Source organism: Lemur catta, chromosome X, assembly GCF_020740605.2.
Source record: "Lemur catta isolate mLemCat1 chromosome X, mLemCat1.pri, whole genome shotgun sequence".
NCBI lineage: Eukaryota > Metazoa > Chordata > Mammalia > Primates > Lemuridae > Lemur > Lemur catta.
The window spans coordinates 69,080,328-69,102,280 of record NC_059155.1 but is presented as its reverse complement, the minus strand read 5'-3'; the positions used below and the strand labels follow the sequence as shown (position 1 = coordinate 69,102,280).

Genomic DNA, 21,953 nt, shown 5'->3' with positions numbered 1-21,953 from the left:
TCAGGCCCCATAATCACATTCCTGTTAAGGTTCAACATAATTTACAGTTCCTCCCAGCCTCCACGGGAGGGCAGGAGCCCAAGTTCCTTGAGTGCCGGTGGACAAACCCAGATGGGCTTGAGGAACAACCGCCTTTCGTTTTCTGTAGTTTTTCACTTCCCTGACTCTTCTGAGCCGCAGCCAGCCCTGCTTACTCCCTCAATTTCCCTTTACCATGCCCAGTCAGCTCTGTGCAAACCTAAACTGAACCCAGTTTCCTGCGGGACTCTTTTTCCTACTGCAACAGTACCTTACTGATGACAATCTATGCTGACCACTTTAGTGTCTGGCTTTGTTTCTCTCTGACATTAGAAAATAACCAAAATTAAATTGCCCAAAACAGATAGTATTCCTATCCCTATGTATAGCTTTTAAGATTATAGCTTTAAGTACAGATTTAAAAGAAATATGACATAATTTGGGAAATCTGGCTGACACACAGATTTTTTAAAATTTTTTATCACTTCTAGATATTTACCCATTAAAATGCAGCCATCGCTTACAAACCTTACTGTTTGCTTTTTGGTTCCCTGAAAGGAAGCTTCCGTTAGCCACAGCCATTGTCAGTGCGTCTCGTAACGATTTAATTCAGAGCCATGCCTCCAGCCATCAGTTTTCAGATGGTTCCTAAGCTCCTGGGAATATGCTTCATTCTTAGACATCACTGATTTTGGCAGAGCACCTCTTTCCTTTTTCTAGGCATTCCCAATGAACTGTGCTGCTCTGAAAAGGCGCTTGCTGTGACAGAGAAGGCCCTCGGCCACGCTCAGATCTTCAGTCCTAATTTCCTAGGCACCTTGCACTGATTCAAAGCTTGTATCAGGCAGGGATCATGACTTTGAAAAACTGGTCCTGTCTTACGGAATTGAGCAATTCAACTCGAACACGGGTGTGAGGGGGCGTGGCAGGCAGGAAAACAAGAGAATCGGGTTTAGGGGCTGGAAGAGGAGCCAGACTCCTGCAAGAGAGCAGGAGCTCACGGACACGGTTGCAAAGCTGGCATCTTGGCTCCAGCGTCTTGGCTCCAGCAGCATGAGGTTCTGGGGCACCCAGGACAGTGACAGGCTGGGCTAGGAGTAGGAAAGAATGCATGGGGGTGTGCTGGGTTGAGCGTCCTCCCTCAAAAATTCATGTCCACTTGAAACCCGGGAACTCGACCTTGTTTGGAAATAGGGTCTTTGCATTAATAGTTGTAATCAAGTTAATATGAGGCCATATTGAATTGGGGGGGAAAGGAGAAGAAAATATGGAGATGGAGGGAACACAGGGAAGGCAGCCTGTGAAGATGAAGGCAGAGATTGGGGAGATGCAGCTATAAGCCAAGGGACACCAAGGATGGCTGGCAACCTCCTGCAGCTGGAGGGAGAAGGGACACTCCCCTCGAGCCTGGGGGGGGGGGGCATCACCCTGCCCACACCCTGATTTCTGACTTCTACCTTCTGAAATGTAAAATGATACATTTCTGCTATTTTAAGCCACTCAGTTCATTAATTTATTAGGGCACTCCCAGGAAACTAACCCAATGGGTTGATCATGTAGGAGAAAACTTGAATGGATTCAGGTCCTATCTATGAGGTGACCTGGAAGCACATGAACTCTCCTCTCTATCAAGTTCCAATGTTTGATGTACAAATTTGTGATACTTAGGAAAGAGAGAGACAGCTTGTGAAACCTGGGTTTTCTTCTTCAAAAAACGTTAAATACTGACAGAAGTAAAGCCGTTGTGAAAATAAATATAAACTAACTCCTTTCCAATCTTCAAAGAAGCCGTTGCAAGAGTCCAGTTGGTGCTTATTTGACCTGCTGGTCCTGGGGCAATGCGGGGAGTGAGGACCCACCCGGCTTTGAATGCACCGCTGCTCCATCCGTGGCCAGAAGAGTTTTCCAGCATCTCTTTAAACTGTGCCTAAAAAAGGGTGAGGTGAAGGACACAGAGGTCCCACAGCTCAGGGTACAGACACCTGCTGCCTCTTCAGTTTTATCTACACCCTCCTCTGTGCCTGGTCACTCAAGATCTAAAGTTTCTCTAAGTCTGTTTATAAACAGAATAAATACCCTGTTTTCTATCCAGGGTGGCATTGCAGACGCACAGCTTAGGGTGGAGGACCCCAGGGCCTTATCTCCTCCACAACCAGATTTCAACCCTTCCTGTTGCTTTTCAGTCCTTTGTTTTATCTTGTCTTCTTTCAAACACCCCGCATGACAAAGGTTACCACTGGCAAATTCCGAGTTCAGTGTAGAAACCTGCTATCAGATTTACACCCAGAATCCACGATCTCTCCTTTTAAAATCAAGGAAAACGCGTTGTTTCATGTCCCTAACAGATGAGTGAGAAGAACAACTCTGCAAAGTTTTACCTTGACGTGAAAAAGAAGCGGCATGAACACTTCCAGAGTGTCACTGGTGACTCAGCTGAAAAGGTTTTATGATCCCTAGAAGCCTCCTGACCTTACAGACACACAGCATTCTTTCTGGAGATTATGCAATGTCTCCTGCCAGTTGTCCACAGTAAATAAAAGAAAAAAGGGGAAAGAAACAGAACAGCAGTACTTTGTCCCCATCAACGTATGCTTTGCTCATCACCTGACAGGGAAATTCAGGTCTCCTAGGAAAAACTGGAAACACAAAGGAAAGATACATTTAACAGGGATTTTTTCTTCTAACGGCTTTCTTAAGATTTGAAAAAACTGACTCTTTCAAACACTGACAATTCTGGGAAAAAATATTTGATTTTGCGCCTTCATTTATTTGCCTGAAAGCTGCTTAAAGTTCTAATTTCATTTCCTTTGAATCACTTTTAAAGTTATTGCTTCTAAGGATTTGTTACCAAAAAAAAAAAAAAATCAATGTACAGAACAGCTAGTTAAATAGCTTATTATTAGTAGCCAAAGAGAAAAATATAAATTAGAAAATGATAACAGCTCATTGTAATTTTCCTGATTCTCCATTATAGCTCTCTATATGATAAAACCACTGAAATTCACTTACCTAAACAAGAACGCAGAGGACTACAAAAGTGCATCTGCAATCAGGCATTTAAGCCATTGTAGACAATGCCGGCAGCATTCAATAAACGGAGCTGCTCTCAATAAAAGGAGGCTGGTGGTGGACTACAGTCCAGAGGTCAAATGTCTCATTCCTCATCCCAATTCTCTAAATCTGTATCCTCACCTATAAAATGTGAGTAAGACCAACCCTACCTGCTTCACGGAACCAGCATAAAACTGCAAATAATACAAAGACATAGGAAAGATGTTCAGTTTTCAAATTCTTACAAAAATATGAGGTCATGGAAAAAGTGTCCTCCTTTGAAACAACTAAAATCAAAAACAGATTCCTTTTATTTTACGCATTTAACAATAAGACAAAAATAACAGTGTACCTTAAAGCTATGGCAATCCCAAACTAATTTGAAAACTATTGGCCCAATTTGTGGACCACTGCAGTAAAATATGTTAGTTTCCCATTGTTAATTGCCTTTTTCTTGTCAACTTTCTGTGGAAATTTGACTCTGTGGCCAGGCTTTTGTTGTAATGAGTTTCTGCTGATGTTGTGCTCTGTCAGGGAGCTCACGTATAAACGTCATGCTCTCATAGTCTGTTCTCTCAGGATCCCTCTAGAAAGGAGACCATAAAAATTTCCCTGTATTCTATGTCTTCTCTGCTACAAGGTTACCCTGTAGGAAGGTGGGGCAGACTCAGCTCCCGCAGGTGCTCCCTCCTGCAGACGGCCAGCTGTACAGGGTGCTCCTGGCTTCACCTAAACCCACCCACGACACTGGGCCCACGTCAGCACGGAGTGGGTACTCGGGGCACCAGAGAAAGGCCTCTTCCCGAACGGGGGAAGAAGAGCTTCTCCATACTTAGGTGAAAATCCACAGTCCGATTTCCACACCACTGCCTTCTACCTCGCCCACCCAGGAACTCCATAGTCCTTGAATGGCTTCCTGCAGTTTAGAGCAATCATAATCATTTTTTTATTTGGTAAAATCATATAAAATTTACCATTTTAACGTGTACAGTTCAGTGGCATTAAGTACTTTCACACTGCGGTACGGCCATCACCACCATCCATCTGCAAATGGATGGATGCACCTTGCAAATCTGAAACTCTCCGCCCACTGAACGGCAGCTGCCCATTTCCACTGGCACCACCATTCTACTTTCCGTCTCTATGGCTGACTACCCTGAGGATCCCGCCAGTGCAGTCGTACAGTAGTTGTGCTTTTGTGTCTGGCTCATTTCACTTAGCACAACGTGCTCAAGGTGCATCCATGTTCCAGCATGTGTCAGAATTTCCTTCCTTTTTAAGGATGAGTAATATTTCACGGTATGCATGTACTACAGTTCTTCATCCAGTCATCCCCCCGTGGACACTTGGGATGCTACTATCAACACGGGTGCACAAGTATCTCTTCCGGACTCTTGCTTTCACTTTTGTAAAAAAGAAATATAAATTCTTGTATTGCTTGAAAACCAATAACCAAACCCCAGTTGAAACGTTTTGTCAGTTGAATGAAATAATGCTACAAGTGGACTGTCCAAGGTTGACAACAAGTAAAACAGACCTGTGCTATAGTGCACATGTTGTCATTCCCATTCCTGCTGTTGCAAGGCTACGAGTGGGTGGTGGGGTTGTGTGCGGACGGGGCACTGTTCTGTTCTGCAGCCTAGCTGCCCATCAGCACAACACGGCCCTGCCGCTCCCAGCAGGTGCCACCTGTGTCCTGCCTGCGCGGAGAGTGCCTGGCACCTCCCACCCCAGAGCCCTTCTGTGTGGTTCTACACTGCTGTTCTCTGCTGCGGGCACGCCCCTTCTCCCGAGAGGCAGTGGCTCAGTCCAGTCATTTATCCGCCTGTTTCCCTCCTCTAAGTTGAAAGGTACTTGATGTAAGGATTTCTCTCATTCATTATCTTATACACCCAAGGACTTAAAAATCCACAGAACCACCATGCATTTAAAAGCAGAAATTATAATTTTTTAATTTGAGAAAAATCTTTACATCAGTTATGTCTTATCTAGCATGATAAGAAGCAAAGATCTGTATTTCATTTTCCTCAGTCTAAGATGTCTTCAATATGATTTACTAAATCACAAATAAAGCCAGAAGCAGTCCATGAACGCTGGAATGTTTCAGCCAGAAAAAAGAAGTAATGTCCGTATATGTCATGAAATAAGCTGATATTTTGATTTGTTAAATAGAAAAGGACACAGTGTACGTTCAGTGTTATCATCATGACTGTTAGCTCGCTCTTTTCCTTTTCACTTGCTAGGCGTGTCCTGTAATTGCATGGCTCTCCAATAAATACAATACAGCTAATGAAAAATCACAGACCGTCAGCTTAGCCAGCAGACCCGCCCAGTGGTTAAGAACCGAGAAGTACTCCCAAATCAAGACGACCACTGGAAACGGAGCCTTTTGAGGCACAGTCCCTAAACACGTAGGAATACTCTACGTGGGTTACATGTGACTTCAAAGGGCAGGTCCCTGTGAACTAAGTTAGGACACATCCTCATAGCTTTCTACTTTATTGTTGTCTCCCTGGACCCAAGGTCGCCCCCCACACCATGAGGGGCAGCAGAGTGGCCCAGGCCAGACTCAGTCATCAGAGCCTTTGGGCAAATAACTGGAACCCTCAGCCCTCTATGCCACTCCTCGTGAAGCAGGAATCCTAAGAATAAGCACGACGCAGCAGGTGGCAGGAGGCTGACATACAACCCCATAGGTGAAAACGCTGAGGATATGACACTTGGCGAGTCCTCAGTGCCTGTTGGCCAACACGACCATGATGGACGCTGACAATGCCGAGGGACTTGGATATCACTCAAGTGCATACCTATGTGGCTTGTGTCCTGCTCATGCCAGGCAGCCTGGTGTCGGCAGCAGGGGCCACGGGTCACAGGGGAGAGCCGTGAGGCTGATGTGCCTGTCTGCAGGGTAGCTCAGCAGGGACAGAGGGCTCAAGGCTCGGCAAGGGCTAGCTCGCTCCTCTCCACTGGCCCAGACACCACACCCTGGGCACCTCTTCTGGGAAATCCCACACTCAGGGAAACCAGCGGACGAGCCAAGAGCCAGGACAAGAGGAAAACCTTCTGGGGGATCCCATACACAATAAGAGGCATGGACTTTCTTCTTACTGGCCTTCTAAGCAAAATTACTCTCAACAAATTATGCCGAAATGTATTATTTCATCTATCCCAAAGGGTCCATTACTGAAAGGATTTGTGCAAGACATAAGGGAGATTACCAAGTCAAGATTTTTTTCTAAGTAATGCCATATAAATTTCCAGTTATAATGTAGTATCTATTTTGAAAGTCCTCGGAAAATTTGTAAGAGATGAACCACATGTATTTTTTTCTTAAAATATGTGCCACAATTTAAAAAGATAAGTCTGTTTTCTTAAAATACTTTAACCCATGGCTGGCTGACAGTTTACATTTAACCACTAAGTCATGTAGTAAATGTCTACGGGACTTACTGCCCAAAAGGACTGCCACTAACGACGGTGCTGGCCTACCTTTTCACAGAAAGGGGCTTCCAGAACTGTTAGCGACCAAGCAGCTGATGTGAGAGTGCGTCAGCTCAGTTCTGTCTCTTTCACGTCCCTCTGGTCCACCTGGAGGCTGCCAGGCCGGGGCAGACATGCCTCCTGCAGCAAGACCAGGGGCTGCCTTCCCTGGTCTTCTACCGTTCACTCCTCCAGTTTCACTCGCTAAACACTCGCTTGGGCTCAGCTGCTGCTTTGAAAGCATGTGAAAAAGAACGATGTTGAATTAATAATGAACCCTCTCCAGACAGCCGTCTTTTCTAATGAGCTCAAGGTGACTTCCACAACCTAAAATGCCCCACCAGAAAATACTTTCAGAAAGGAAAGAAATAAAGTCAAGGGTTACACCATCATCCACAGTTCAGAACAGGACGCAAGTACTAAGTGAGCAAACTGAACCCCTAGAACAAGGAAGAGAGCAGTGAGAAGCTCTGAATCTCGTCACCGGAATGACCACGGTAGAAGGTCACCCTTCCAGTGGAACTCGGGTTTGGCTCAGACAAAGAGATGGGAGGAACCCAGAATGAATGGAATCTTGGTCCTGAAGCATGTCCTTTTAGGAAAGAAGACCTATTTTATTCTTCTTTTTGCAACTCTGTTCAATATTATTGAACAGCAACTCTGATGAAAAGGTTTGGGCACAGCCTCTTTCCACTCTATACATTGAGTCCTCCATGTCCCTTTGCTGTTTTTCCTCCCCTTCAGGTTAAGTGTAATTTCCAACCATGTTGTCTTGTCCTACCTAACATCAAAGTGGCAGATCACCTGACCCCATCCCTGGTCTGACCCAGCATCCCAGACTGACTGTAAGCTCCTCCCATCCAGCACTGTCTGAGGCTCTTCTTTACGCTCTTGATGTTTTCTGCATGTTTTGCTCACTCCCTGTCAAAACACAGTTAACTGTGCACATGACGTGTAGGTAATATCTCGTGTTTTCAAAGACAGACTTCTGGAACTGTTAATAAGTACTTATTCTCAACTGTGAGGCTAGTAAACGCTAAAATAAGTACACAACCAGATTTGTGGAATAATAAAAACTAACAAACAAACAAACAAAAAAAAACCAACCCTAAATAGCTCCTTTGACTCTTTCACCTTAAAGAGGTCAGAAAGTAGCAGAGAAAGAAAACGGCCTTCCAGGTAAGTTCTGCAGGACTAAACTATCCTTGAAGAACTAGCTCCTGGCTAGTTGGTCATCTGTGACTTTCTGTGACTGATGCCTTACCTCATCTGATACCTGGGCACTTAAAGAGCAGATTCCATAAAATAGGTCCATTCGCATTCCAGCCAAACTCCCAGACTAGCTGGGTAAAACGTCATTTCATTAGAATCGTAGTAGAACACATTTCAAGGATCTCTTAGAATATAGGCCAAAATTCTATATGGAAAATCACTTTAAGAAGAAACAAGACACAGAAGAAATAAGACATTTGCATACCTTATACATTATGACTGTTTGTACGTTAAACCACAAGGGGCTCTAGGTCAAAGAGAAACTGTATGGACCAATCCTCAGCTACATTAACAAACTAAAAAAGAAGACTCAAAGGACTAAAATCAGAAATGAAGCAGGTGACACAACTACCACCACAGAAACAAAAAGAATTAAAGGAGAATACCATTGTTGGCATGTGCCAACAAACTGGAGAATCTAAAAGGAAGGGATAAATTCCTAGAAACGCACAACCTACCAAAAATGAATCATGAAGAAACAGAAAATCTGAACAGACTGGTAAGTAGAAAGGACATTTTAGGCCATATATGAAAAGTCCACAGCTAACGTCATACGCAATGGACAAAGACTGAGGCTTTTCCTCTAAGATCAGGAACAAGACAAGGATGCCCACTCTTGTCACTTCTATTCAACACAGGAGTGGAAGGCATCCAAGTTGGAATAGAAGTAAAATTATCTCTGTTCCCAGATGATATAATTTTATACGTAGAAAACTCTAAAGATTCCACACACACAAAGATACTACTAGAACAAATAAACCAATTCAGCAAAGTTAGAGATCACAAACCAATAAAAAATCAGTTGCATTTGAGAAAAAGCATAATAATACCAGGAAAAAAAAATCAGCTGTATTTCTTTACACTAACAACGAACAATCCTAATAGGAAATTGCACAAACAATCCCATTTGCAATAGCATCAAAAAGGATAAGACACTTAAGAATAAACTTAAGGGAAGGGAAAGACTTGTACACAGAAACTACAAAACACTGCTGAAAGAAATTAAAGACACAAATAAATGTAAAGACACCTGTGCTCATGGATTGGAACACTATTATATTGCTAAGATTTTCACAGTATGCAAAGCAATCCTACAGATTAGAAGCATTCCCTATAAAAATACCAATGGCAGAAATAGAGAAATTCATATGCAACTGAATAGACAATAACAATCTCGAAAAAGAAGAACAAAGTTGGAAGTCTGACATTTCCTGATTTGAAAACATGTCAGTCATCAAAACAGTATGGTACTGACCTGGAGACCAATAGAGTAGAATAGACAGCCCAGAAATGAACCCTCATATTTATGGTCAAATGATCTTCAACAAGAGGGCCAAGACCACTTGATGGGGAAAGGTAAGTCTCTTCAACAAATGGTGCTAGAAATATTGGATATCCACATGCAAAAGAATGAAGCTGGACCCTAACCTAACAACATATACAAAAATTCACTCAAAATGGATTAAAAACATAATTGTAAGATGTAAAACTATAAAACTCCTAAAAGGAAATACAGGGGAAAGCTTCATGACATTGGATTTGCCAAAGATTTCTTGGCTATGACACCAAAAACACAGGCAACAAAAGCAAAAATAGACAAATGGGACTTTATACTTAAAAACTTACACACCACAGGACACAATTAACAGAGCAAAAAGGAAACCTACAGAATGAAAGAAAATGTTCATAAGTCACGTGTCTGAGAAGGGGTTAAAATCCAGAATATATAAGAAACCCTTCAACTCAACAACAAAAGAACCACCAAATTAAAAAACAGGCTAGGATTTCAATAGACATTTCTCCAAAGATGGCACACAAATGGCCAACAGGCACATGGGAAGATTCTCATCATCGCTAAGCCTTAGAGATCTGCAAATCAAAACCACAATGAGGTATGAACTCACACCCATTAAGATAACTACTATCAAAAAAATACAGAAAATAATAAAGTGTTAGTGAGAATGTAGAGAACGTGAAACCCTTGTGGACTGTTGGTAGGAACATAAAATGGTGTAGCCACTATGGAAAACAGTATGGTGGTCACCAAAAAAATTAAAAATACAATTACCACCTGATCCAGCAATTGCACCTTTGGGTACAGACCCAAAAGAACTGAAAGTAGGGTCTCAAACAGGTATCTTCATACCCATGATTATATAAGCATTATTCACAATAGCCAAGATGTGGAAGCAACCCATGTGTCCATCAACAGACGAATGGATAAACAAGATGGAATATCATAAACAATGGAATATCATTCAACCTTAAAAAGGAAGAATCTGTCACATGGTACACCATGGATGAAACCTGAGGACACTATGCTACATAAAATAAGCCAGTCACAAAAAGACAAATACTGTAGGATTCTACTCATCAGAGGTACTGACAATAGTCAAATTTTAGAAAGTAGAATGGTGGCTGCCAGGGGTTGAGGGCCAGAGGAAATGGGGAGTTAGTTGTTCTTCAATGGGCATAGAGTTTCAGATTTACAAGGTGAAGAAGTTTTGGAGATCCACTGTGAAATAATGTGAATAGACTTAACACTGCTGAACTGTGTGCTTAAAAGTAGAAAAGACAGTAAATGTCATGCTATGTGTTTTTTCTTTAATCACAATTGAAAAAATATACAGTAACTGTATGGATGTGTTCCCACCATGAGCTGTCAGGATAACTTCAGGTGCAAATGGTGCAGAAAGACACATGATGCAGAGAACTGAGCATCGCGGTGCCTGTATCTGTGCCTGAAGTTCACAGACACTACTGCTTGCAGCAGACGCAGACAGAATGATTACAAAGGGTGTATGTGTCTGCATCCGTGTACATATGTGTATAAGCATGTGTGTGTATGTTTAATCCAGCATACGCCCTGCCATTAGCTGGGTCCTTGCAAGAACATTCTCTAGTTCCCAGGAATATTCAATCAACAAGTTTGGACATATGTATAAATAATAACATACATTTCAAAAACGTGTATGATTCATATTAATACAACTTTAAGTCTAAAATTACTGCTATAACTGCAATTTTTTTTCCCTCCTCTGCACCGGGAATTCTAAACACAGTGTTCACCATGATGTCCTGGAAGGATCTTCAAACAGTCTACTTTCAAGCATTTTTGGATCTGTAATCTAGAACATTCTTGACCTTCTCACTTTTAGCAAGCAACAGCAGGCAATCCCATTCTGACTGAGCGTCAGCTAACAAGCCTGGAGGGAACAAAGTCATCTGTCCTTTCAAAATAAAACTGGATGCAAGTCAAGAAAGGGCGCGTGGCACACAAACAGACAGGCTAAAAATGAGTTCGGCTTTTAACTGTTTCTTTTTTAAAAAAAAAAATTAAGCTTCTTTGGGGAGATTTAGCTGCTTATCAATTTGTTAAAGTTTGAATAGTTGCTGAAATATTAATCCTGTATCTGATTTTGAAAAGGAAAAAGCCAAAGCCATCTATTAAACTTTGAAGCAATTCCATCATGAACATAATCTTTATAGAACATTGCTATAAACGAAATGCAAATGGTTCTGGACCCCAGAAATCAGTGAAACTGATGCATATTATTTTCACTGAGCCCCCAGGAGAGACTCAGTTCTGAGATTTAACAAGACAAAGGAGGACAGACTAAGCGTGCCCTGCAGCAGACCACGCAAGTGATTTACAGCAACGCTGCTGATGCTCACAAGCGTGATCCTGGAGATGGGGGTAGGACCGCACCTGGCATGAGCGCGGCCGTGGGGAACAGCTCCTTTAACTTCGCTTGGCTTTCGTCCACCAGCTCCTCCTTGGACATGGGGAGCTCCAAGACGTCTATGATGATCTGCGCGGCCTCCAGCGCTTTCTTACCCATAACCAGGGACTTCACGTCCCAGGTGTAATTCTTCCCGTAGCGGCCACAGATTTCTTGAAACACCACTGAATACAGCCGTTCAGTATCTGCAGAACAGAATGCGACAAAGAGAGATTTTTACAGTGCATACTGCATGAACAATACGTCTGCATCAGATCAGCGTACATATGCATCAGGTAGGTCACGTTCCGTGAGAAGAGGCTTTCCCAGAGAACCAAGCAAACTGAAAATGTGTGTGGCCATTCTTACCCTGAGCAGCCCCTTCTGGAGTTTGGTAGAGTTATCTTTGGAGCTTTGGTCTATAAAGTTAGAAATCTGGCAAGCAATGAAGTCTGTACTATTGTGTTTTCTATTCACATCTATGTATTTGAGTCTAAATGTACATCTGGGGTGGTAAATTCCATCTGACGGCACACGACATCATTAGCTGGTATCCCCCAGAGTACTGAAGACAGCAGCGCACAACGTGATCTTGCGTATGGCCCACTGCTGTTGAGGACGTTTCCACTGCCCGGGGAACGACCCCCAAGCACAGAGTGCCCGGCCGTGGACCTCGCTGTGGGGACAGAATACTTACACACAGGATGGTGAACCGGCCTGAGAATTAACCCCCAGCTCGGCACCCACTGGGCGTGCAGCCTCAGCAAAGCAGTGAACCCCCCGGGGCCCCCTCTTCCTCATGTTTATACAAGGTGAATAGGCTATTGGTAAGAACCGTCCTAATACCACCAATATACAGTATATTGTATTACACATGATATAATAGTGCCATCGATACGTACATTTGTTTACACTGATGTGTTCCTTTTCTGTATGTATGGCTAATACAGACGTAGTATCAACAGCACTGACATTACCAACAGCAGGACTAGCGGTGGTGCCACAACAGTGTGAAACTACTACTGCCGTGAGGACCGAACCCTTCAGTACGCGCAAGCGACCTTCTCGGGTCAGCACCGGCCACGCAGTGTGCTCACCGCAGACCAGCTGTCCTCAGTGCTGTCAGTGAATCGGCGCAGGCCTAGAAGGACCACTTCACTGGAAACCAACCAAGTGACCTGCCAGGAGGTGTGATTTATGATAAAAAGCGACACTTGAAAACTGAGGACAATATCCCAAACATGTTAACTTCAAAACTAGGTAAGCCACGTGGAGCTGAGTGCTTCTCGGTGACGGTCATCTCAAGGGGCCCAGTGAAGGCAGATGGGCTTTGTCCCGAAGGCTGGACAGGCCCCTCGTCTTCCCGTCTGCGGTGGCACCAAGAGAGGCGGTCCACAAACCCCAGAGGCCACGGATGGGGCCACTCGCACACGGATTAACGGGAAGACACAGGGACTCCTCTGACAAAAATTCAAATTCAAATTGAATTAGGGTGCTGACCACCCTGTCCTAGATTTGGCACCGAAGCCCTTCTATAGGGTGTGGAGCAACACTGCCAGTGTGCAGTCTACCCTGAATTTGCACAGCTGCACCCAGTAATGTTCCTGAAAAGAGCCACGCGTCTTCAATGGCTTTTAACTGGTTTTCCTGCAGTGACACGGAAAAATACAATAACGAGAAAGTACGGAGAAAGCTGTGTGCATTCATGAGTCATGTAAATATTCATATTCATATACATGTTCACATACAATTATGTGCACACAGGCACGTGTGCTTGTAGACACGAGGCCCAAGCACTCCACCATATCCATCACCTTCTGGCAGAATCCCAAGTGATCCAAGCATGGAGAGCAGTTCTCTTGCAAACGGAGGTCTCCGCACGGTCCCTGTGCCCTCTCCTTTAAGCGGCATCCAAACTGCACCTGGTGGCTGCACCAGAGGAGCCTGCTACGGCGACTCCAGGCCTAGGAGGACTAGGCTCACTGGTGGCTCGGTGCCAGCCGTGTGGACTCCACCCCAGTGCACGCACCCCTCCTGCTCCTGGGGCTCACTGCACTTCTGGGCACTCCCCGCCTTTCCCTCTTTGGAATGGGGCAGAGGCAGCCCTGTGGCCCCTCCCTGTGTGAACCCTGGGGACCAGCACAGGCTGCTCTGTGAGGCCTGGGCTCTTCCCTGGGCTCTGGGGTGGGCTGCTGACCTGTCCACCCTCCCTCCCCTCCTCTGCCTGTCTGCTGAGCTCTCTGCGGCCCTCCTCCCTACAGGGGACCCCGGTCCTCCAGCCCCATGATGGATGCTTGTCTTCTCTTTATGCTTTTTCTGCTTTTCACAGCAAAACCGCTCACGGCCCTGGGTCAGGTGCAATTTCATCTTTGGCGCATTAGCTATTTTTCTCCTTGCGTTTCCACCACGAGTTGTATTTCAATGCGATGCTATACAATGCACAAATCTCAGAGTCTCCACCCTTCTGGACACTTGAGATTGCTAAGGCGTGATCCCTGAAATGGAGAGAGCAGAGCTCTAACCAAAGTCTTCCTGGGTGGTTTGTAGGAGAAGCTGCAGTCTGGATAATAACCTGTGAAACTCGAGCTCCTCTGCAACCGGCCTTGCACGTGGTCTCCCTAAAGAAGTTCCATAATGGGAAGAAGGGCTGGCCCACTCTGCTCCACAGGAGAGCCGGGAAACACATCCTCTGATGGAGGGTCACCCAGTAATGAGCCTCCTATTATGTTCTTGTTCCCCGTGAGAGGGAGAAGGGGCCAGGCTCTCAGGGCCAGCAGACAGACCGATCGGCAGTGAGGCGGCACGGTCTCCTTTCTTATCTTGAATTTTTCTTCCAGTAGTTGTGAGAGAAAGACTGACGAAGATAAACTGTAGGCACCAAGCAAGTGAGAAACTACTGTCGGGTTGGTTTTGAAAAGCAAAGCGGAGCGGAGGCCAGGTGGAGTATTATTGCTCAGGGCAGCCGCCAAGGCAGGCATGCAAAGAAGAAGGGGGAGGTGGGGAATACGGATTCCAAAGACAGAAAAGGAGCTATATCCTCTAAAATGCTTTAAACAGTGTTTATTTAAAGCTTAAAATGTCACAGAGCGTTTAATTTAAAAGATACAGAACTGTAGGATTATAAATCTGTAGGGGACTGCGCAGAAAGCCACTTTTCTTCACCATTTAGATAAAATCATCCTAAATCCCCCGTGCAATAAGGAAGGATCTAAACAAGTAATTAAACTACTCAGATCAAATGATGACTACACCCGCTGATGACAGCACACTTAAAGGGACAGCGCTGTCAAAGGAAAAAAAGCTAAAATAAAATAAACGAGCCTAACATAGCAGTGCCAAGCTAGGAGACGCATATTCTTCCCTGCTTGCTAGGAGCTTTAAGCTTTTCAAATCGCTTCAGAGTTACTTGTACCAGGAAACTCGACAGATATTGTCATAACATGCTACAGCCGCATATACCACTACCTTCCGCAGGTGAGTTAGAAAAACATCCTGCGCAAGCCGGGCCTCCCTCCGGGCTGGGATCCAAGTGGCACGTGCAGACAGCTGCAGGAAGTGCCAGGCAGGCCACGGCGGAGGAGGACTCAGAGGATCAGGCAGGAGCCCAAAGGCTGTTCTCATCCTGAGCGGCAGGCGCGGTCCCCAGGCGGGAAACATGAGGCATTCCAGCTTAAATGACACTGATGAGGAGGAATCCATGCACCTGGAGGAAGGAGAGGCCAATGGCCTCCAGGTTTCGAAGGCTGGCAGTGTGCTCAGTTGCATCTTTCCTCATGGAGAATGTATCTGAATGCTTGCTAGCCCATCCCTGACCTGCAGGGGACAGGAGCAGGTTGTTTTACCTAATAAAGATAACAGGGGTGAGGGCTTCCCCGCACTTCTCCCTTTCAGGAAGCTGTACCACCGCACCATGCAAACACGCACGCAACTCCAATTTTAAACCCGTGAGTTGCATTATTTAGCCGCAAAACATCACCATCGACCCATCTGTCACCAGCAAGAATGTACCATATGACCTGACTTTGCTCCCAGCCCCGTTTTCATGCAAGACCTAGCACGAGGGGCTGGGAAAGCCAGGGCTGGGGAGCCTGAGAGGGGCACGGTCAACTCAGCCTAACCACACTGCAGCTGCATGTCCCGGACGAGTTTCCTCACCTCGCTGACTTGTAGGTCACTTGGGGAAATGTAAATATAGCTGCTGGCATGCAGGGGACAGGGTGTGAAAAGTCAGGGAGGGTCTGAAGCCCTGCTCTGCTGCTTACTGGCCGCTGAGCTACTCCTTGGTTTAAGTATCTGTAAAATGGGGACATTCTGCAGATCATACTGCATCCTCTTGTACTACACACCCTGCAAGCCTGCTGGGCCTCGGCTACCATCGGTAAAAAGGGATGCTGGTCATTCAATCATGCTACACACCTCCAAGGCTGTTGTGTCTATTAAGTGAAATAATCTATGCAGTGCTCTGAGCACCCCACTTGGCCCAGTTGCCTCTGAGCACCATTAGGTGGAACTGTCAGGGAATGCTTTTAGTCACTGCGAGTTAGGAGCAAACGACAAGATCTGCTTTCTCTCTGTATGCCAATGCTTCAATACTGGCAAACAGCTGCTTAATCTGAGAAATTAAAGTGCCTCTTACCAAATATTCTATTAATACTAAAAAAAAAAAAACCACCATTTGGAATTCACCAAAGCATCACACCTATCAGGCATGTGGAACTAGCTTCATGAACACTCATTAACTAACTGCCCCACCTGGTATAGGAACAGAAGCCCTTGTCCAGATGCCTGAATGGAGAGTGAAAGTTTTCATTTAGCTGCAAAATATGACCTGGACTGGCAAGAGGTGGTTTTAATGTTTCACTTAGTGTGAATGTTCACATATTTCCCTATACAAATATTAATGGATTTAATCACGGGTGCTGTCTGAGAACCCTGAGACTGTTCCATATCATGAGACATATGCATTCTAATACCTTTCTAAAATAATAATTAAAAACCCTACATCTAAACACATCTGGCCCCACAGACTTTGGATAAGGGACTGTGATTCGAGTTTATTACTGCCCACTAGTCTGGTCAGACTTTGTGCATCTTCCACAACTTGAACAAACCAATTTAATGTCTTTTTTCCAAAACTTATCTTGACATACCTTGCACATAGTTTTAATGTTATTTCCAGTTACAAAAAAAAAAGGAAAAACCTAAAGCCAGTGTTCTGCATTTCAGATAGGCTGGTTCCTATCTGAAACACAAAATAAACTCCATGGAACGGCTGATCTTGAGCTAAAACCAAACTGTCACAATCTGGCAGTTGTACAGACGTTAACAGACTGCCTGTTTGCCCTCACCTAGAAATTTGGCAGTTTGGGGTTTTTTTGGTTTTTGGTTTGTTTTCTTTTAAGTTTAGCTTTTCATTGAATATGTTATAAAATATAGGTTTAGTCAGAAAGACCAAAATCTGTGTCATCACCAGACTGCTCAGATTCTTTTCTTGGCTTCCACTTCCTTCCCAGCGGGGCAGCGGCGGTGGGGGGTTAGGACCTCCCGCTGGCGCAGCACCAGCTGCTGGAACAGGCCCACCAGCACCCACACTGCAGCTGAGGCCCCCAAGGCCTCTGCAAACCAGCCAGGCCCACACGTCCAACAGGTGTATCAGCTGCTGTAACGAGGGCATCAACCTCACCCCTGTCACAGTGCAGAACGAGGGCCCGGCAGACACGGCAAGCTCAGAGACTGCGGCCGTGGCATTGGCGCTGCCCGGAGAGGCACCAGTTGCTGGATGAGTGAGGACCTCACCCCACGGTTGTCTTCACCCCCTAAGAAGGACCGAGCACCTTAGCCACAGCTCAGGAAAAGGGGGCAGCAGTGTTTGTGAATGTCTTTATGGTGCTGTCATTTTTCTAAACCATTCTTAGAGTACACAGTGGGTAACTGGAGGTAACTGGTCATTCCTGAAGAGACTTACATTGTAAATCCATTAGTTTTGTTCACGTAAAATATTCTACCACTTGTTTCCTTCACCCCATTTCTCAAAGTGTGGGCCCAGAACCAGCAGCACCAGTGTTCCAGGAGAAGTTGTCCAAACTGCAAATTCTTGTAACAGAATGCCTGAAACTGGGTAATTTATAAAGAAAAGGAATTCATTTCTTATAGTTCTGGAGTCTGAGAAGTCCAAGGCCAAAGGGCCACATCTGGTCAGGGCTTTCCTGCATGTGGGGACGCTCTGCAGAGCCCCCATGGTGAGGGGCTGAGCTGGTCTCAGGTCTCTCCTCCTCCCTTGCTAACTCATCAATCCCTTATCTCATTAATCTATCAATCCACAAATGAATTAATCCACTCATGAAGGATGAGCCTGCATGACCCAATCACCTCTTGAGGGTCCCACCTCTCCCTACTGCCAGGTTGGGCATTAAGTTTCAACATGACCTTTGGAGGGGACAAACATTCAAACCACAGGAGGCCCTGCCCCAGATCTGCAGAATCAAAAAATTGGGGTGTGGCCCAGCAATCTTTGATCAAGCCCTCCAGGTGATTTGATGCGTGCTTCAGTGGAGAACCACTCACCTGGCGTTATGTTTTTACTGAAGACCTGTGCTCCAGAAAGTCAGTGATTTTAAAAATGGATCAATCATAACTAAGAAGTGTTTAATTTTAACGTATGCATTTATTAGTAGACATTAAAGAAAGAATAATCCACGATGGGCTGGCCTTCATCCCAATCTACACTTTCCTCTATGTTGCATCCTATTACAACTTAAAGTTGCATTGCTTTTCCTGTTCCCTTCCCTCACCCCCAAATCAGATTTATGTTAATATATTTGTATCAAGGTTTATAAAATAAAGACCCTTAAATATGCCCCATTCTTTCTAAAGTAAATTGCAGCAAACGACTCCAATGAATTGGAGTTCTCAATTAATACAAGTTAATTAGGTAATACTGCATCAAAGGAGATGCAGATTTCAATGAAAATTATGCACAGCATTCTTACAAACATGGCAAGGTAATGCTCTTATAAAAAGACACCCTAATAAGCTAGTTCTTAAGAAACATAAATCTTGGAATAAAAACATCGACAACTTAATGGAATACAGTATATTTAAAGGATTAGTTAATTGGTTCACCTCTCTCAAATAGAAATCAAGGACTAAAAAAATACATTTTCTAGTACTAGGATCATTACATACGAAATAACAGTAGTCCTTGGGGACTTTCTTTGCGAATAACTACTGAAACTTTTACATATTTGCTCTGTATGTATGTTCTAGCATAGAATCCTCTTTTTCCTCTGGTGAAAGCAATCCAGCTTCATCATAAAGGCCATTACTGGAAAATAAGGCTGCATCTCCAAAAATCAACTCCTTGGTCAGGAGCATACCTATCCTAAAAATTAAGCTTTACATTACATGAGCCTGGAAACCTAGCCCTTCATAGGAGAAGGGCTTGCGCCTTCTGAAATGGCTAGATCGGATATCTGGGGTTGCCTGGGGCTTGTTTTGACCTTCTTCCACAGCCAAGCTGGCTTAATAATTCCTAGGAACCCTAATGGCAAAGACTGTTTTGGAAGGTCACCGCGGCAACAGCTGTTACACACTGCTCCTGATGCTCCCAGCGCACAGCACGGAGCCCAGACCTCTCTGGCGGTGCCCCTCTCCTCTCATCGTGGCTGCCCTGCACACAGCTCTGGGGTGCGCCAGACCCCGGCTGCATGGGTGACAACAAGGCCCAACCAAACTGCTCTTTCCATGACTGGCAGAGCGTATGTGCTCAGCGCGTCCCTGTGCGAGTGCTCACTCACAGGGTGGCCCTAGAGTTGCAGGAAGGCATCATTAACTGTGGAGGAAGACAGGAGAAGCACGGGGAAAAGGCAGGGTCTGGTGGGAAGGCTGGCAAGGGAGGAAGTGAGTTCTTGTAAAAATCGCGTGTGAAAGTCAAGGAAGCTCTCTCTCCCCACGTGAGAGCGAGCAAAGGCTGTTCATCTGGAGCTTGCATGGCAGAAGTCGGCCACCATTGCTTGCCTCTGCAGAGGCTCAAAGGCGGGCAGAGGAGTGGGGAAGCTCCATAATGGGCAAGGGGGGCTTCTGGGGGGTCCCGACTGGAGGCTGATGGCCAGGGGGTGCTGGGGACAGCTCCCTAGAAGTGAGGGGGGCCATGGGATTAGCTTGGGGAGCATACTTGGCTTTCTGGCCAGCAGAGGGAACTTGGCATGCCCAAGCCACTGAAGTCCCATTGAAGAAGACAGTCACTGAGCCGGTCAAACACACTAGGCCACTGGCTGGACCCACAAGACCTGCACGGCCACCCCCCACCCTGCCCCCCGGTTTCTTCCTGGCCACCATGGGGATCCACAAGCAAACCCTTAGTGCATTCCCAGCTGTGCGCTGGCCCCCACCCCTGCCCAGCCTCATCTGCCAGTCCACGTTCCACAGGCACCCCTGCCTCCTGAACCACGCCCTCGCCCCACCTCTGGGGACAGCCAATCAGAATAAACTGACCTCCGCACCACCTCTACACCAAGGCCCTGTGACAGGATGGACAGAGTTCAAGGGCAGGAACTGCAGTGGTCAGGAAAGTCCAGCACGGTTTGGAGAGCTGTCACAACTATGTGGGCTTGGACGCTGGCAGGTCTGAGATTTATCCTTGGCTGCATCTCTAGCCTGCCATCAAACCCAATTCACGACATTCTCCCATCCCAACATGTATCACAAAGACACTGTAATTTGTGGGAAACACTCCAAAACTGTAGACCAGTGTGGCTGAGTGTGAACAGAAATCAGATGTAAGTATGTCACAGCAAAGGAAAACCAAAAGCAAAGACCGACATTGTCAAAGTCTAGTGCCAGCAAAATCCACAAACATAAAACTTTGTTCCTCTCTTCTAGGCTTTCCACGATCTCCATCCAACTCTGCTTCTATGAATAAAACACCAGTGTATAAACTATGATGAAAGCAAACCTACCTGGTTCAACATTTAGCTGTATGGCTTGCTTGTGTTGCTTAGTGATGAGCGAGGCACTGCTAACAGCGTGGCTGTGTGACTGGCTCACCACTCTTCGCTGCAACACACAGGTTATTTTATTTACACTTTGGATTAAAACAATTTGTAATGCTATAAATTAGAATCCAAACCAACCTAAAATTTACTTTTCCCCCAAATTAAAATTCAGTCCAGGTTTCAAATGACTGAGCACAGAGGTCCTTGTGGGACAAATATTTATAAGTGGGGAAGATCCTGCGTCACAAAAGTAAACAGAACATGTAATACTGATTAGAATCATAGATAACAATCTTGAGAAGCCGGACATCCATCCCGAGTATGCAGAAATGGCACGTGCTCAGAAGTTCAATTAAACAAATGTTTGCTGGGTATATAACTCTGTGCTAGGCACCGGGAAAAACAGGACAACTGAGGACAAAACAGTCTTGCAAGCAACGTTAAATAAAATCAGTAACTTGCAAAGGTAAGAGAAACCCTGCAAAAAGAATGATTAAGAAAATGCCACTATAGGAATCAGAATGTTTTTCTCACCTGTAGACCGACCAATACGTCACCTTCAGCTAACCATAAGGACGTATCCATCCAAGAGATTTCCTCTAAGACCTCAGAACAAAGTCGGGTAGAAGCTATGTTAAGACACCCAACAAATTCCTAGCAGTATGGGGAGGAAGATGAGAAGGTAAGATGAAGAACAATGATCTACTCTTCAACAAATGCTGCAAGTTCTTAACACGCTGAGGGCACTGAAGTGTTTCTTCCTACGGCCAGTGACAATAAAAGACTGAAATGAATAATTAACAAGCATGAAATTATGAGTTTCAGTAATACCTGCTTCAAATTAGAAGCTTGCCCTGTTAGGCTTAGAAAGAGGTATTTGAGTATTTGAATATTGCTTCTGTGGCTGTAAGCTATCATTCTTGAACTGTAAAGAAAAAATAATAAATATTGCTTAAGATAAAGATCATTTGCAACATAAAACTTTTAATTAGCATTTGGCATAATCCATTGGCCTTGGCAATTATTCCATCTAATAGGGATAGGTATCGGTCTGTGAATTTTTCCCTTATAATCCATATCTAAATTTAAAAATCACTAAAAAACGAACTGGTGCAAAAATTGCTGCTGGATCACACATATCTACCAGCATTTGGACACGTATATCTGTACTGGGGAAAGAAATAAAAACATTTAACCTTAGGGTCATAAATCTAAATGCAAAATCAAAACTATAAAACTTCTAGAAGAAAACAGGAGAAAATCCTTAGAGCCTTGGGTTATGTGAAGGTGGGGGAAAAACAAACAGTTACAATGTGCCTAGAATGATTTTAAAAATACCTGGTGACCATCACAACGCCAGTGAGCTGTCCCTGGAGCCCAGCATGAGGAAGTCTTCTGGGACTTGTCAACTTGCCTT

The 21,953-nt window shown here is 44.9% G+C and overlaps 1 protein-coding gene across 1 annotated transcript in view; it reads right to left on the bottom strand.

Moving 5' to 3' along the window:
• LOC123628053 (pseudouridine 5'-phosphatase) overlaps window positions 1-21,953 on the bottom strand; it is a 70,556-nt gene that overhangs the window by 27,725 nt on the left and 20,878 nt on the right. Inside the window, exon 2 of the mRNA XM_045537665.1 lies at window positions 11,531-11,749. Coding sequence (XP_045393621.1) covers window positions 11,531-11,749 — 219 coding nt within the window. The remainder of the gene's footprint in view (window positions 1-11,530; window positions 11,750-21,953) is intronic.